At 47.5% G+C, this 16,885-nt stretch overlaps 4 protein-coding genes across 4 annotated transcripts; 1 reads left to right on the top strand and 3 right to left on the bottom strand.

The window, feature by feature from the left end:
* The first annotated feature begins 765 nt into the window (after positions 1-765).
* LOC117900191 (leucine carboxyl methyltransferase 1) lies at positions 766-2,613 on the top strand. The gene is made up of 4 exons (XM_034810441.1): positions 766-1,136; positions 1,418-1,843; positions 1,911-2,215; positions 2,313-2,613. Exons 1-4 carry the CDS (start codon positions 879-881, stop codon positions 2,347-2,349), a joined length of 1,026 nt encoding a protein of 341 aa, XP_034666332.1. The 5' UTR covers positions 766-878; the 3' UTR covers positions 2,350-2,613.
* A 125-nt stretch (positions 2,614-2,738) lies between these two features.
* On the bottom strand, positions 2,739-5,228 carry LOC117900190. The gene is made up of 5 exons (XM_034810439.1): positions 5,118-5,228; positions 4,966-5,061; positions 4,669-4,898; positions 4,482-4,604; positions 2,739-4,419 (listed from the first exon to the last, which is right to left on the bottom strand). The coding sequence occupies exons 1-5, from the start codon at positions 5,130-5,132 to the stop codon at positions 2,781-2,783; spliced, it is 2,103 nt and encodes a 700-aa protein (XP_034666330.1). The 5' UTR covers positions 5,133-5,228; the 3' UTR covers positions 2,739-2,780.
* Positions 5,229-5,746: 518 nt separating this feature from the next.
* LOC117901163 (putative ATP-dependent RNA helicase BoYb) lies at positions 5,747-13,712 on the bottom strand. Its single transcript, XM_034811814.1, is given in 6 exon segments — positions 5,747-7,686; positions 7,689-9,090; positions 10,385-10,477; positions 10,534-10,708; positions 10,768-11,143; positions 11,469-13,712. Coding segments are annotated over 6 exon segments (6,129 nt in total). The 5' UTR covers positions 13,612-13,712.
* Positions 13,713-14,948: 1,236 nt separating this feature from the next.
* LOC117900192 lies at positions 14,949-16,124 on the bottom strand. Its single transcript, XM_034810442.1, has 4 exons — positions 15,876-16,124; positions 15,437-15,812; positions 15,203-15,377; positions 14,949-15,146 (listed from the first exon to the last, which is right to left on the bottom strand). Exons 1-4 carry the CDS (start codon positions 15,952-15,954, stop codon positions 14,964-14,966), a joined length of 813 nt encoding a protein of 270 aa, XP_034666333.1. The 5' UTR covers positions 15,955-16,124; the 3' UTR covers positions 14,949-14,963.
* Positions 16,125-16,885: the final 761 nt, after the last annotated feature.

Here is a 16,885-nt window from a genome sequence, read left to right as displayed (position 1 = left end):
GCAGGATACTGCTTAATACAATAAGAATTTGTATAGAATTCGGACATAATCGGTAGCCAGCCAGGGTTAGATTTAAATTCTCAGAAATTGATTCAAAATAGTCCGCCAACACAACGATACTTATCGCTTTGAATGCCAGCGAGTGTTAATATCGATGCTGTGGTGTCTGCCATTGCGCACATCTGGCAGCCCTCAAACCATCAGCGTTCGTTGGTGCCAATGTGAATAGGCGTTTGACATCTTTTAAAAAATCCCAACGTTCCCCTGGGACGGGTGTGCGGGCCTAATATTTGTTCGCAGTCTAATTGGTAACATAAAATATCAAAAGCTGGTTTTAAATTTTAATATTAATTATAGCAAACAGGGTACACAAATAACCATACTATACCTATTAGTTGGCCTACAACAAACTGTCAAACGACGATACATTCCATTCCCAACCACGTAACTTTTAATGCTTTTTTTTTGGATGACCTTTTTAGTTTTAACCTTATTTTGCAATCAGCCCAATAAAGATAAGTCATGAAAATTAGACAATCTTATGGAGAATTTAATGATGTTTCAAGTAAAATTACAGTTTTAAAGCTGAGAGTTCCAACTGGCTGGTAATATTAAACAGAAAATTAAAGTCCAGGAAAATATTTTAGATTTACGGTATATTTAGGTATATTTTTAAAATGAAAGCGACTATTTCGGTATATTTCCGAGGGTCTGTCGGTATATTTGATTGATAATTCCGCGGTCACACTCTCCAGATGAAGAACCAATCAGCTGTTTTCGAAGCGAACGAAAAATTTAACTGAACCCGAGATTTGAAGCTAAATTGTAGCAAAACAAGTGTCTATTGGCAGCAAAAGTGTAACAGGGCCAGGAGAGCAATGGAGCCGCCATCGACGGGCGGTGTTACAGCCGCTGGCAACAATACCACACACAAATTTCACCCATGCGACGAGGCGGTGATAGCGACCAACGACGATGCCAGCGATTGCAAGCGGTGTGCCGTCCGCTTAGGCTACTGGAAGGACGACTACATTGGTTACTTTGTGCGGAATCAGGAGCGTAAGGCACCGGAGATAAACCGTGGCTACTTTGCACGCGTCAAGGGCGTCGAGATGTGCGTGGAGAAATTCCTGAAGGTCAGTGTTTGGCTGCACTTTTGCATGCAGCATGCAGCATAGCCTAGCATAATCCTTAAATGCAGCTATAAATAACATGACATGCGCAGGGGTGTGGTGTGTGGTTTGGCGCTGTGCCTCGGCGCCCAACTGTCTGGCGCGTGTTAAGGTCAAGTGCCATGGCAATTCCGCATCCTGTTGCACGTTGTCAGGGCCAGAAGAGCTGCGCATGTCCCTGTGCCATGTCCACGCCCCGACTTTGACTGCTGGCCTTGCACTCAACACTCCCGTTTCACTTGCAGAAAACCTCTGGAAACTGCCAGATCATAAATCTGGGCTGTGGCTTCGACACACTCTACTTTCGCCTGAGGGACACGGCGCACCAAGTGAAGAACTTCATCGAGCTGGACTTTCCCACGGTGACGGCGCGCAAATGCTACACAATCAAACGCAACAAGGCACTGCTGGCCAAGATACACGATGAGGACGGCGAGGTGCGTCTCAGTCCCACCGATCTGCATGGCCCCAGCTACCATCTGATGGGCGTCGATCTGCGCAATCTCGACGAGGTGGACAACAAGCTGCAGCAGGCCGAGGTGGACTACACGCTGCCCACCATCTTCCTGGCCGAGTGTGTGCTGGTCTACATCGAAGCACAGAATTGTCGCAATCTTCTCAAGTGGATAGCGCAAAAGTTTCAGGCCGCCGTCTTTGTCAACTACGAGCAGGTCCAGCACAAGTCAATTTTCACATGAAAATCAAAGATTAACTAACTGAAAATGCGTTTATCTGCAGGTCAATATGAACGATCGCTTTGGCGAGGTGATGCTCAACAATCTGCGTAGTCGTGGCTGCAGTCTGGCCGGTGTCGAGTCCTGCCTGTCGCTGGACACGCAAAATCAGCGCTTCAAGGACTGCGGCTGGAGCGGTGCGCGTGCCTGGGACATGGTGCAGGTGTACGAGAGCATATCCTCGGCCGAGCGGCAGCGCATCGAGCGCCTGGAGATGCTCGACGAGGGCGAGCTGCTGCTGCAGCTCTTCCAGCATTACTGCCTGGTGGTGGCCTGGCTGGGCGTGGCCTTCCAGGACTTAGATATCACGTGCGTGCAAGTGTAAAAATTCGTATCTAATATGAAGCCATTACCGAGTGCCAACCAACAGCTAATTTGTATTATTTTCCCATTGTTTGCCCCACAGGGTGGAAGAGCTAATGTCCTCGCTGAACATTGACTAATCGAATGGAGGAGCGGCGACCATCTTGGATGCATTACTTATGGTCTTTATGGCGTCTCTGCTTGCTGGCCCAAGTGGGTTGCAGCCATGCCAAATGTTTTTTTTCTCCTCTCAATGTGTTAATAATGCAAAAACGAAATTCGAAAATCGTAATCATCTCGTACTCGTCTTTAAATATGGAACACACAGCCCCACACACACACGTGCATCATGTGCATTGTTTATTATTAAATTCACAATTGTTCCTTAAGCATTTTGCGGCTTGTTAAATTATTTGTACACGCTATCATTTCGTTCATTTAAATAATTATCTGCTCATTCCCCCACACCACCCAACCAACAACATTCTGTGCGCGTTTGTGTAAGTGTAAATGTATTTTGAAATTAATTAAAACATTTAGAATTGGGAAACCCAAAGAAGAAATGAAACCTTTATGTATCTCCAGACGTCGCCTGATCTGCCGCCTGCCATTCATCAATGGTGTAATATGCCTTGAGGGTTTCTTTCTCGTGCAGAGACTGCTCGCCCAGCAGCAAGCGACCCAGCTGCTTGGCCTGCATGACCTCCTGCCAGAACTCCTTCAGTCCCTTTGCCAGCGCAATCTCCTTCAGCTCGTCCGCAAATCTTTCGTACTCCAGGAACGCATTAAAGTCGTGACAGGTGTCTCGGTACTGCGATATCAGCTCGCCCAGCTGCTCCAGGTTGAGCTTTTTCCGCTCGAGAAGTGTAACAATGACCACACGAACCTGCGCGGACAGTGCCTGAACCTGGGCATCCCGTCGTGTGACGTTGCTGATGGTGCGAACGCTCGTCATGAGGCGCGTGTAGTCCTCGACGGGTGTGAGCAAGCCCACGCCGTCCGCTGGAATGGGAATTTCCTCCTCCTCTTGGGGCTCCGCCTTGATGGGCAGAGCATTCTCGGCAGCCTCCTTGGCCTGCAGCTTCTCCAGCCAGGCTCTGCTTTGCTTCAGCGGGAAGAGCTTCTTGACGGTGGCCGCAGCTTGCTTTGATTTCTCTTCGAGCGGCTCGGGCACACTCCAGAAGACATCGACAAAGTTCTTGTCCTTCAGCATTTCCCCGAACTGCTTATCATTCTGCCGATCCTTGATCACCCTCCGCTCCAGGACATCCATCACGTTCTGCTCAAATATGCTGGGCAGACTGCCAAAGGGCAGCAGATCGTTCTGGCGCCACTGTCGCGGCTGTTGGGTGTCGTTGAGGCTGCACTCCAAGTCGGTGCTGTCGATCAGCCTGTCAATGGCCTCTAGTTGCTCGTCGCTGCACTCCGACTTGGCCGTGCGCAGCGACGGAAAGTCCCAGAAGTGATGCTGCGACGTGTAGGATAGCTCCAGCATGTACAGTGTCGCCGGATGGTTTTCGTCCGGTAGTTTCGGTAGCAGAATAACCATTTTGGGTGTGTTCAACTTGGTGCTGTAGATCTTCCAGCAGAGCATTGCATGCTTGCTGCTGTCCAGAGCCCGCACCAGGGCATCCAGTTTGTTGGCCGACGCTGTGCTTCCCTTCTGGTGGACCAGCAGGTACAACGAATCCCCACAGAAGTACTCATCCGGCACCGATTCTCGCTTGATGAATCCAAAGAAGTGCAGACCTGGCGGATGCGGCGCTTTTGGCTCGATCAGCGCATCATCATAGGGCACAGCTGTGCCGCCCAGCATGTAGCCGGTCATAAGGTCCTCGGGCAGGGGCGTCACCTCGGCGCCCTTGATGAAATGTCGCGTCTCACGCGAAACCTGCTCATCAGCATCGGCCCAGACCCGCTGAAGCTTCACGGGCGTTTGGTTCTTCATGGCAATCACACCCTGCACGTTGATGCTGATTTTGCTCCCGATGTGCAGCTTGGCGTTCCACGACCACGGCCGTCTGTTGGTCACCCTGAAGACCGTTTGCAGAGTCTCCTTGAAGCTGCAGAGCGTGGCATTGCAGCGGGGAACGAGACTCAGCGCATACTTTTGGTTCTCCAGCTCCTCGGGAGTGCATTTTCGAGAGAAATTGAAAATAGCCTGTGCGTCACCGCTCTCTGTGTTGTCTATATAAGCAATGTTGTGGGATCTATGGACAAATATGAAGCGTAATGTGAAAGAATGTCGAGTGGACAAGAAATTGTTGCTCACCCAACAATTAATTCAATGCCAGAGTTTAACAGCGTGTCGGTGATTGAATTGAATTCGCCGTAGTTCTGTGGCACGGAATTGAAGTCAAACAGCAGAAGTATGCGCTGCCGAGCGGGCTTAAATCTATCAGAAATCAGGCATAGAATTTATTAGTGGGAAGCAGTCAAGGTGAAGCAGTCAAACTCACACCAAGGCTTTGTCCTGCATGTCTAGGGCCACCTTTATTCCGTCCAGCCATTCGCCCTGCTCGCAGGCGGTTGCATTCACAAATGTAAAGAGATCCAGCAACATTTGCCAGCTGCAGAGCTGCAAAACCCCCTCCTTGAAGTACGTCACATTCGGGCATTTGTTATCGTTGTTAGCACTGTCACTGCCCACCAGTACGAACGAAACATGGTCCTTGCTGCTGCACACAATCTGTAGGAGATAACAACTAACGTTTAATAACAATTCAAGACCCGGTAAACCGGATGAAACCACCCACCTTATCCTTCAGTATTTCGGCCGCACATTTCACAGACTTCAGTTTAAACTCTTCGGCAGCGCAGTTCCGTATGTCCAGCACAATAACTAGGCATTCCTGGGAGACAAATTAAATGTAATGCGAGAAAGCAAGGGGTCTAAACTCATTTCTACCTTGTTAGTGGCCATTGTCTTCGCTTATTTACAGAAATTCAGAACTCTTCAAAGGCGCAATTTCACAACAACAGTGTGACCGTGGATTTATTGATACATTTCATTGTCGGACCCTGAAAATAATACTGTAGCATAAAAAAGATTGATGAAATATACCATTTCTCGGTCTCATTATGCATTGGCCCGGTTTGTTTAAACCTTATTTCATACAAAATCCAATAAAAGGGAGTCCATAAAATCAGCAACAATTATAGAAAATTGATTAAACTATCCGATAAAATTATCAGTTTACTCTTAAGAGTTCTGGGTAGTCAGTAATATTAAGCAGAAGGACAACCTCGAGGAATAAAAGAAAGTAAAGATTGAGTAGTTACAGCATAGCTGTCATATTTATTATATATTTTCACATTCTGCAGTCTGCACGTACTTGCATTCTTCACAAACGTTCATAAAAAGTAAGTTTTCAATTCCTTTTGTACTAGTTTTGAAACGAATGCAGGGCTCATGCTCTTCTTTGAATGCCACTCACATTCACCATCCAAGTGCATGCTTAATGATGTGCTAATTCTGGAATTATAAAAAAAAACATGTTAATATTTTAAAAAAGTTGCATAGCTCCTACTTACACTTTAACTCATGTCAATCCTTCTGTAGTCTTCGGGTCGCTCCACTCCATCCTCCGATTCGGATTCGGTCACGGTTTCCTCGCTGCTTTCCGCTTTTTCTGTGTGCTGTAGAATCCCCCATCCAGTTTGACGCATCAACTGTTCGAGGACGATTCTTTCGCGCTGTTGCCACTTCTCCTCGATCACGATCATGTCGTAGTTCGCTTGGAAGAACTTTAAGTGGACAAATTGGTTGGGGTAGTAGCCTGGATGCAACTTTTGCAACTCGATGTATACTGTGCGCCCCTTCATGGCATGTTGTATGCCTTTGAAGATCATGCGTGGGTTTACAAAGAACTCATAACCCTGGGGGGATCCAGATCCTAATTCCTCTGCAGCGTTGGCCTTGAAGAAAATCCTGGTACTGTTTAGGACACCTGTCTGGTAGGACATTTTTTCATCAGCCAGCGTCACCTGTAGGTGGAGGGCGTTTATTGTCTGATAGTATTTGACATCGGGACGTGATGCGGTACCCAGCATACGAGCAGCGTTACCTGCTGTTACTCCTGCCGTGGCAGACAGTTTGTTTATTTCTTGTTTCGACTTCTCCCCATTGGGCTCCTTGGAGCGCTGGCCTGGGGCTTCAGTCAACATCTGATGGCCATTTTTGGAAGCTGCCATGCTGCTGTCTGTTTCCATGCTCTCGATACGGTCCAGCGCAGCGCATCTCATGAAGCAGTCAATGAAATCTTGCATTGGGACCACCTCAATTTCCGAATTTTCCGTTTCTTCAGCCTGATTCTGGTCCTGGGCCAATGGGATGGCAGATCTCTGACTTTGCTTAGAATGCAGCTCTCCGTTGGTGGTCTTGGAATCTGTGTCCTTCTGTCTGCGCTCCTGGCGTATGCGGATGTCCAGGTCCACCACACGTTGGAACCTGGCCGGCAGCTTGGGAGAGTTTTGCTTAGAGGGTGGACTCTTGTCCGTGTCCTCGCCGATTTGCTCTTTGTGCCCATTTGCCACTGGATCGCTTGTGATCATTTCCTGTTGCTTTTCTGGGGCGTCCATCTTTATGAGCTCCTCGAAGAATTTCCAAATCTTCGCTTTGGTTTGTTCACATCGCTTGCTCATCTTGGCCTCAATCTGTGCTCTGAAGAAGTTCAAGTGGATATTAAATGTCTTCAATGTCTTAAGGTAGACTATGGACGCCATGCATGTAGCGAAGATTGTGTGCGAAGTGGAGAAAGCGACTTTAGCCTGTATGAAGTGATCCTTGGGCGCCATGTACAGCCAGTCTTGAACAGTCTTCGTGTCTCCGGCAGACCAATCGCGATCACCTATGTGGGTAACCATACCCAGGAGACGCAAGTCAATGCACAATGGCGGCTCATTGATGTACTCATCGGGGCAGACATGAAGGGACTTGCATTTGGTCTCGAAACGGCGAGTGCTATAGTCCATGGCCTCGACGAGCACAATGAGATCCGACTGGACCAGATTCACATTCTCAATGGGCGGCACACTGAGCACCCGAACACGCTCATAGGCATAGCCCGACATTAACTCAGATTCAGTTTTAAACAGACAAACGGCTGCGTGTTGTGGTGGCCAGTAGCGAGGCGATGGCACCACCTTCTTCCCGCTCAGTTTCAAATTCAGCAAAGACGGCAAACTACTTGAGGGTTCGAAATTGTGCCATTTACCCTCCAGCGGCTTATGCTCGTGGACGATCACACAGTAATGTCCGGGGGAGTACACGTGAACCACTTTGACCTTGATGTCCCCCGAGCAGGGTACGTCCGCTGAACGGCGATCCGATTCGTGCAGATAATGACGATGCACACACCTGGTATCCCAGCAGTCGCCGTGGGACAGGATCTCCTTGCATATTGGCTTCACAATGTTTTGCATTGTGTTTGCCTCCTTCCGAATGCGAGCAGCCAGCGCCACAATTTCTGGATCAATTTCTGGCGGAGCAGCATTAAGTCGACCAAACGTGGCAGCTGCCTGGCGTTCTCCTTGTCCAAGAGGACAAGCGAGTCCAGGAGCCTTTGATTGGTTCCGTTTGCTGTTGGGGTCGGTGCCAGTACATTGGGTAGATTGTCGGACAAGAACATGAAGCGATTCTTGAACTTGCTCCACGAGCTGCTCATGTTGTAGTGGATAATGGTCTGCGCATTGCGTATTCTCAGCTCCGGACAGTTGTCGGTGCAGACAAGAATAACGCCTCGGCTGTCGCACTTCCAGCTGCTGACCTTATCGAGTTGATCCAGATCCATGGTCTGGTAGTAGGCCAGACATTGGTATTCCAACTCTGCAAGGGCACCGATCAGCACAGCCATATCCTTATCGCAGAATATTATAGTGCGATACTCCGCCGGCGAACGCTGACGAAGTAGATTGACGATCGCAGCAACCTTGTCCTCCGGCACGACCATGTTGACTAGCAATCTCATACCGCCATAGAGAGCGGCTTGCAGGAGATCGCCAAATATCAGGCAGGGATATTGATTGAAACGTCGCAGCTGGGAAATGAGAGACGGACTGAAGTGTTGGCAAACCATCACCAATTGCGGACGGGGATATGGTGTGCCTTTGCGTGCCTTTGGCCTGTTGTGTTTGGCCGCCATGCCTGGAATATACTGATGGGCCAGCTCCAGTTCCTCTTTCTGCATGAGGTCCACGTCATCGATGACCACTACCTGCAGCTGATTCAGCTTTAGCATGCCTTCTCCTTGCTGGCAAGCGTTGGCAAATCGTGAGGGGGTGGCCACCAAGATGCCTATTTGGCTGATCCACGCACCCATGAAAGCTGGAGTGCACTCCGATGGCACGGTCAACACGTTCGTCACCATAATAGTCCGTTTGTCCTCGACGTTCTCTTCCCTGGGCATAAGCGCATGGCATAGGGCGGCAACCCGCTCCATACGCGTCCAGTCTGGCACTAGAATCAGGGCTATGGGTCCCATTCCATGAGAGATATCCAATAAGTCAACAGCAATATCTCTCGCGCGTCGATTCGCGGCCAGGGTTGTGCTGGCAGCGTGACAGATGGGCGGCACATATCCCATCGTGCGGCCGCTGAGTGGGGCACTCACAATGAGTACACCATGTCCCGATCCATTGAGTATATGAGGCCAGGCATAGCTCTGCAGCCGCTGCAGTCGATTCAGGCCCAATTTCCTCATGCTCTGCACAATATCCGGCAGCATTGAAACCTCCGCGAATGTGCGAAACGGTGTCACAGTCGTATTTGCATGCGCCACTGCATATTCAGAGCAGTTCGCGCCTATAAGAGGTTGGATAACATCTTTAAGGTTGAGCACATTGTTTTTCTCGCTCTCTGACATTTTGCCGTCGGGATGCCGCTGAATTTTCTCGATTTGTTTTGGTTAAAATGTGCAAAAAGTGCACTTTGCTTTGCTAGCGGCAGAGTGTGACCAGAGTTGGAAACTGCATTCCGTACGGTTACACTGCTCAGGCAGCTGTGTTGTTTTGTTTAATTTGTGAACATTTGTGTAAACTTTACACTGTAAAGTGAATAAAAAGCTAATAAAACATGAAATAAGAAATGGAACCATGTAGGAGGTTGCTTATGGTGGGATTGGCAGTTTTCGTATGAGCGTAGGAGGAGAACGATTAACGAATAAAGCGACGACAACATTGGATAAACTCATACCTGCGGTAACAGAAACAGCTTTTGGTTTTTATACCCGGTACTCGAAGAGTAAATAGGGTATATTGTATTTGTGCACATAACGGTTGTATGTAACGCACAGAAGGAAACGTCTCCGACCCCATAAAAGTATATATATTCTTGATCAGCATCAATAGCCGAGTCGATTGAGCCATGTCTGTCTGTCCGTCTGTCCGTCTGTCCGTCTGTCCGTCCGTCTTGTTGAGCGCCTGGATCTCAGAGACCATAAAAGCTAGAGCCACCAAATTTTGCATCCAGACTTCTGTATGCTCACACTGTTACAAGTGTATTTCAAAATGAGCCACGCCCTCTTCCGCCCCCGCAAAACGGCGAAAACCTCCCAAATCTACAATTTTAAAGATAAAAGAAAACTAAAAACGCCATTCCGTAGGGAATGACCATATCTATCTGATCACCAAATTGGGATCCGATTGGATCATTATTATGGCCACAATGAAGAAATTAAGTTGCAGTGGCTAAACCCACCCTGTCCAGCAGCTTTTGTTGCTTTTACACATTCTCTCATTCACACTCTGCTTCGCGCAGTGGCAGAGGCCTCTTCCCCTGACACGTCTCTGACTCATCTTCTGCCACGACTCTGCCGCTGCCTCTGCCATGACTCTGCAGTGTGTGTCTCTAGGGGAGGGTGGCGAGCTAAAGGAGCGTGTTGGCGTGAGTAGTGTTGTTGATGTAGATGACAGATAAAGAGAAAATGTAAAATTTGACAAATAACCGCTAAGTTGCAGATGTAGTACTGAGTACCGGGTATAAGAGTTGTGACGCGGCTTAAGACGCGTCTCACAACGTTCCTCCTCGTTTTTTTTGTATTTTGGAACATTTTAAACTTTCAACCCCAAGTTTAATTTTTATTTTAATTATAATTTTTTTTTTTCGTAGTGCTGCAGCTCTTCCAGATAATTTGCATTCTGGCTTAGATGATTGAACATCAGATTTGTATCGAGAACATTACAGGCTGGACCGCCATATTCCGCCGGTAGGCTGTCGTAGCCCACCATATCCCGCAATTTGCTAAGGTTTTTGCCATCGTGGGTGAAGATCTATAACAGATGAATGGCTTATGTCTAGTAATAACTTTTGTAATTGTCAGACTAACCCTTTCCTTGAATTCCTTGTTCATAAATGGCATGAACAGCGTGGAGGTGACATGCATGAGAAAGCCGCGCTGCACGATGTGAACAATGCGTTGGCTAAAGGGCAGAACGGCGTTCTTCTCGTTCACGACCTTCATAAACGCTGGAGAAAACTGTCGCAGAAAGTTCCGAGTGGTGCTAGGGAACAACACAATATTGTCACGCACATTCTAGTTCTTCAGGCGTTCCTGACTTACCCTTGGAGATCACAAATAACTGTTATGCCATTCTCCTGAACACGCGGCAGCATCAGCAGCGACTCAAATATGAGATCGTCCATTTCGATGAGACCCTGCAGATAGTCGGGGAACTGCTGAAAAGCGTCCACGGTCTTGAATATTACCAGCACACGTCCATTCTTATCCGCATGGGGCATCACAAAGCGACAGTGCGTGCCGTAGAATATCTTCCGATAATACTCAATTGGGTGTCTGGCCACCCAGCTGGGGTGCTTGTGCTTGAAGTCGTAGTAGGCATGGATCGCCTGGTAGGCTTTGATTGTGTCCCAGTGTGTGTAGTGCAGGAATTTTGTTAGAAATACGTCGTCTGTTCCCACCTGAAGCTCCTCGGACTCTGCCATTAAATTGAAAACAAATACTCCGTGAATGTTGGTCTATATTCATTTTGGTTGCTTACTTTCCACCAGCTGCTTGAGTTGTTTGATTTTGAAGATCTGCTCGGCCGTGTACTCGACGCGCGAGCGTTGAAACAACATTTTGTTGGAGTTGAAGTTCGAAAACGTCCAAAAGATTTTATGTAAATTTTGGTTTGAAGTTTTTCAAACAGCCACAGTTTCAGAGTTCTCTCTCTTGTTTAATCCAATAAGTAAAATCCAATTCGATTCTAGCAAATCCGTTGACAATCCGCACCCACAGCGTCCATCTCTAAGCGTCCATCTTTATGAGCTCCTCGAAGAATTTCCAAATCTTCGCTTTGGTTTGTTCACATCGCTTGCTCATCTTGGCCTCAATCTGTGCTCTGAAGAAGTTCAAGTGGATATTAAATGTCTTCAATGTCTTAAGGTAGACTATGGACGCCATGCATGTAGCGAAGATTGTGTGCGAAGTGGAGAAAGCGACTTTAGCCTGTATGAAGTGATCCTTGGGCGCCATGTACAGCCAGTCTTGAACAGTCTTCGTGTCTCCGGCAGACCAATCGCGATCACCTATGTGGGTAACCATACCCAGGAGACGCAAGTCAATGCACAATGGCGGCTCATTGATGTACTCATCGGGGCAGACATGAAGGGACTTGCATTTGGTCTCGAAACGGCGAGTGCTATAGTCCATGGCCTCGACGAGCACAATGAGATCCGACTGGACCAGATTCACATTCTCAATGGGCGGCACACTGAGCACCCGAACACGCTCATAGGCATAGCCCGACATTAACTCAGATTCAGTTTTAAACAGACAAACGGCTGCGTGTTGTGGTGGCCAGTAGCGAGGCGATGGCACCACCTTCTTCCCGCTCAGTTTCAAATTCAGCAAAGACGGCAAACTACTTGAGGGTTCGAAATTGTGCCATTTACCCTCCAGCGGCTTATGCTCGTGGACGATCACACAGTAATGTCCGGGGGAGTACACGTGAACCACTTTGACCTTGATGTCCCCCGAGCAGGGTACGTCCGCTGAACGGCGATCCGATTCGTGCAGATAATGACGATGCACACACCTGGTATCCCAGCAGTCGCCGTGGGACAGGATCTCCTTGCATATTGGCTTCACAATGTTTTGCATTGTGTTTGCCTCCTTCCGAATGCGAGCAGCCAGCGCCACAATTTCTGGATCCAATTTCTGGCGGAGCAGCATTAAGTCGACCAAACGTGGCAGCTGCCTGGCGTTCTCCTTGTCCAAGAGGACAAGCGAGTCCAGGAGCCTTTGATTGGTTCCGTTTGCTGTTGGGGTCGGTGCCAGTACATTGGGTAGATTGTCGGACAAGAACATGAAGCGATTCTTGAACTTGCTCCACGAGCTGCTCATGTTGTAGTGGATAATGGTCTGCGCATTGCGTATTCTCAGCTCCGGACAGTTGTCGGTGCAGACAAGAATAACGCCTCGGCTGTCGCACTTCCAGCTGCTGACCTTATCGAGTTGATCCAGATCCATGGTCTGGTAGTAGGCCAGACATTGGTATTCCAACTCTGCAAGGGCACCGATCAGCACAGCCATATCCTTATCGCAGAATATTATAGTGCGATACTCCGCCGGCGAACGCTGACGAAGTAGATTGACGATCGCAGCAACCTTGTCCTCCGGCACGACCATGTTGACTAGCAATCTCATACCGCCATAGAGAGCGGCTTGCAGGAGATCGCCAAATATCAGGCAGGGATATTGATTGAAACGTCGCAGCTGGGAAATGAGAGACGGACTGAAGTGTTGGCAAACCATCACCAATTGCGGACGGGGATATGGTGTGCCTTTGCGTGCCTTTGGCCTGTTGTGTTTGGCCGCCATGCCTGGAATATACTGATGGGCCAGCTCCAGTTCCTCTTTCTGCATGAGGTCCACGTCATCGATGACCACTACCTGCAGCTGATTCAGCTTTAGCATGCCTTCTCCTTGCTGGCAAGCGTTGGCAAATCGTGAGGGGGTGGCCACCAAGATGCCTATTTGGCTGATCCACGCACCCATGAAAGCTGGAGTGCACTCCGATGGCACGGTCAACACGTTCGTCACCATAATAGTCCGTTTGTCCTCGACGTTCTCTTCCCTGGGCATAAGCGCATGGCATAGGGCGGCAACCCGCTCCATACGCGTCCAGTCTGGCACTAGAATCAGGGCTATGGGTCCCATTCCATGAGAGATATCCAATAAGTCAACAGCAATATCTCTCGCGCGTCGATTCGCGGCCAGGGTTGTGCTGGCAGCGTGACAGATGGGCGGCACATATCCCATCGTGCGGCCGCTGAGTGGGGCACTCACAATGAGTACACCATGTCCCGATCCATTGAGTATATGAGGCCAGGCATAGCTCTGCAGCCGCTGCAGTCGATTCAGGCCCAATTTCCTCATGCTCTGCACAATATCCGGCAGCATTGAAACCTCCGCGAATGTGCGAAACGGTGTCACAGTCGTATTTGCATGCGCCACTGCATATTCAGAGCAGTTCGCGCCTATAAGAGGTTGGATAACATCTTTAAGGTTGAGCACATTGTTTTTCTCGCTCTCTGACATTTTGCCGTCGGGATGCCGCTGAATTTTCTCGATTTGTTTTGGTTAAAATGTGCAAAAAGTGCACTTTGCTTTGCTAGCGGCAGAGTGTGACCAGAGTTGGAAACTGCATTCCGTACGGTTACACTGCTCAGGCAGCTGTGTTGTTTTGTTTAATTTGTGAACATTTGTGTAAACTTTACACTGTAAAGTGAATAAAAAGCTAATAAAACATGAAATAAGAAATGGAACCATGTAGGAGGTTGCTTATGGTGGGATTGGCAGTTTTCGTATGAGCGTAGGAGGAGAACGATTAACGAATAAAGCGACGACAACATTGGATAAACTCATACCTGCGGTAACAGAAACAGCTTTTGGTTTTTATACCCGGTACTCGAAGAGTAAATAGGGTATATTGTATTTGTGCACATAACGGTTGTATGTAACGCACAGAAGGAAACGTCTCCGACCCCATAAAGTATATATATTCTTGATCAGCATCAATAGCCGAGTCGATTGAGCCATGTCTGTCTGTCCGTCTGTCCGTCTGTCCGTCCGTCTTGTTGAGCGCCTGGATCTCAGAGACCATAAAAGCTAGAGCCACCAAATTTTGCATCCAGACTTCTGTATGCTCACACTGTTACAAGTGTATTTCAAAAATGAGCCACGCCCTCTTCCGCCCCCGCAAAACGGCGAAAACCTCCCAAATCTACAATTTTAAAGATAAAAGAAAACTAAAAACGCCATTCCGTAGGGAATGACCATATCTATCTGATCACCAAATTGGGATCCGATTGGATCATTATTATGGCCACAATGAAGAAATTAAGTTGCAGTGGCTAAACCCACCCTGTCCAGCAGCTTTTGTTGCTTTTACACATTCTCTCATTCACACTCTGCTTCGCGCAGTGGCAGAGGCCTCTTCCCCTGACACGTCTCTGACTCATCTTCTGCCACGACTCTGCCGCTGCCTCTGCCATGACTCTGCAGTGTGTGTCTCTAGGGGAGGGTGGCGAGCTAAAGGAGCGTGTTGGCGTGAGTAGTGTTGTTGATGTAGATGACAGATAAAGAGAAAATGTAAAATTTGACAAATAACCGCTAAGTTGCAGATGTAGTACTGAGTACCGGGTATAAGAGTTGTGACGCGGCTTAAGACGCGTCTCACAACGTTCCTCCTCGTTTTTTTTGTATTTTGGAACATTTTAAACTTTCAACCCCAAGTTTAATTTTTATTTTAATTATAATTTTTTCTTTTCGTAGTGCTGCAGCTCTTCCAGATAATTTGCATTCTGGCTTAGATGATTGAACATCAGATTTGTATCGAGAACATTACAGGCTGGACCGCCATATTCCGCCGGTAGGCTGTCGTAGCCCACCATATCCCGCAATTTGCTAAGGTTTTTGCCATCGTGGGTGAAGATCTATAACAGATGAATGGCTTATGTCTAGTAATAACTTTTGTAATTGTCAGACTAACCCTTTCCTTGAATTCCTTGTTCATAAATGGCATGAACAGCGTGGAGGTGACATGCATGAGAAAGCCGCGCTGCACGATGTGAACAATGCGTTGGCTAAAGGGCAGAACGGCGTTCTTCTCGTTCACGACCTTCATAAACGCTGGAGAAAACTGTCGCAGAAAGTTCCGAGTGGTGCTAGGGAACAACACAATATTGTCACGCACATTCTAGTTCTTCAGGCGTTCCTGACTTACCCTTGGAGATCACAAATAACTGTTATGCCATTCTCCTGAACACGCGGCAGCATCAGCAGCGACTCAAATATGAGATCGTCCATTTCGATGAGACCCTGCAGATAGTCGGGGAACTGCTGAAAAGCGTCCACGGTCTTGAATATTACCAGCACACGTCCATTCTTATCCGCATGGGGCATCACAAAGCGACAGTGCGTGCCGTAGAATATCTTCCGATAATACTCAATTGGGTGTCTGGCCACCCAGCTGGGGTGCTTGTGCTTGAAGTCGTAGTAGGCATGGATCGCCTGGTAGGCTTTGATTGTGTCCCAGTGTGTGTAGTGCAGGAATTTTGTTAGAAATACGTCGTCTGTTCCCACCTGAAGCTCCTCGGACTCTGCCATTAAATTGAAAACAAATACTCCGTGAATGTTGGTCTATATTCATTTTGGTTGCTTACTTTCCACCAGCTGCTTGAGTTGTTTGATTTTGAAGATCTGCTCGGCCGTGTACTCGACGCGCGAGCGTTGAAACAACATTTTGTTGGAGTTGAAGTTCGAAAACGTCCAAAAGATTTTATGTAAATTTTGGTTTGAAGTTTTTCAAACAGCCACAGTTTCAGAGTTCTCTCTCTTGTTTAATCCAATAAGTAAAATCCAATTCGATTCTAGCAAATCCGTTGACAATCCGCACCCACAGAGCGCTCGATGCGCACTGACGGACTGGGCCAAAATATAAATGACATCTCGTTATGGCATAGATTGTTTATTAGTTTTATAACCGCCCGCACGAGCCTAAATTGTTAATGGCCTGCCGCACTTGGAGGAAATTAAATTTGTCAACTTGAACTTGGAATATTCAATTTGAATTCACTTTTCTTATTTAAATAAAATAAATATTAAATTAGGTTCCGAATCAATACAGACAGCCCCAAATCTTTGTTGGACAAGTCTCACTTAAAATAATAAATGAAAGTACATTTATTTAAAATTAAGATTAGTGTTAATTAAATATTTTTGTGCAATTCATATAAAATGAAGACTTTCCGCTAGGGAGCGTGATAAGAATGGCATCAGAAATACTCTAATGGATTAACTAAAAAAAGCTATATGCTTGCTTCTTCATATAAGATACTTTGCACTGAAACACTCTTAAAGTTACATCAGTTCCATCAAGTTGACCCGGCCACGTAGCCAAGCCACAACTCATTTAACCAGCCAGACAGACTTTGGATGCGGCCAGCGGGCGCAAGACAAGAAGTAGGAAAAGTAGTCAACAGAAACGCGAAAGGAAACTATAAGTACGATAATTGAAGAAAATGTCAGCTACACACGATGCTACGTGACTTAATAATGCCCCTTGTCTGTTCATAATAACGGTCGCAACGTGTTCTTCCCGGTTCTCCACTTTGACCCACAATTTGTGGGAAGTTGTTCATTTTTTATACCCGGTACTCGAAGAGTAAATAGG

Source organism: Drosophila subobscura, chromosome U, assembly GCF_008121235.1.
Source record: "Drosophila subobscura isolate 14011-0131.10 chromosome U, UCBerk_Dsub_1.0, whole genome shotgun sequence".
NCBI classification, from domain to species: Eukaryota; Metazoa; Arthropoda; class Insecta; order Diptera; family Drosophilidae; genus Drosophila; species Drosophila subobscura.
Note: the sequence above shows the minus strand (reverse complement) of the source record. Positions and strands in the feature narration are given on the sequence as shown.

Bases quoted from the DNA above. Each gene is read 5' to 3' on its own strand.
- LOC117900191 (XM_034810441.1), top strand. From the start codon at position 879: ATGGAGCCGCCATCGACGGGCGGTGTTACAGCCGCTGGCAACAATACC. The intron at 1,844-1,910 runs GTCCAGCACAAG...GTTTATCTGCAG, and splicing joins TCTTTGTCAACTACGAGCAG to GTCAATATGAACGATCGCTT. The intron at 2,216-2,312 runs GTGCGTGCAAGT...TTTGCCCCACAG, and splicing joins TTCCAGGACTTAGATATCAC to GGTGGAAGAGCTAATGTCCT.
- LOC117900190 (XM_034810439.1), bottom strand. The intron at 4,899-4,965 runs GTGGGTGGTTTC...TATCTCCTACAG, and splicing joins CCGAAATACTGAAGGATAAG to ATTGTGTGCAGCAGCAAGGA. The intron at 4,420-4,481 runs GTGAGCAACAAT...ATTTGTCCATAG, and splicing joins GGCATTGAATTAATTGTTGG to ATCCCACAACATTGCTTATA.
- LOC117900192 (XM_034810442.1), bottom strand. From the start codon at position 15,954: ATGTTGTTTCAACGCTCGCGCGTCGAGTACACGGCCGAGCAGATCTTC. The intron at 15,813-15,875 runs GTAAGCAACCAA...ATTTAATGGCAG, and splicing joins ACTCAAGCAGCTGGTGGAAA to AGTCCGAGGAGCTTCAGGTG. The intron at 15,147-15,202 runs GTTAGTCTGACA...CATCTGTTATAG, and splicing joins ACAAGGAATTCAAGGAAAGG to ATCTTCACCCACGATGGCAA.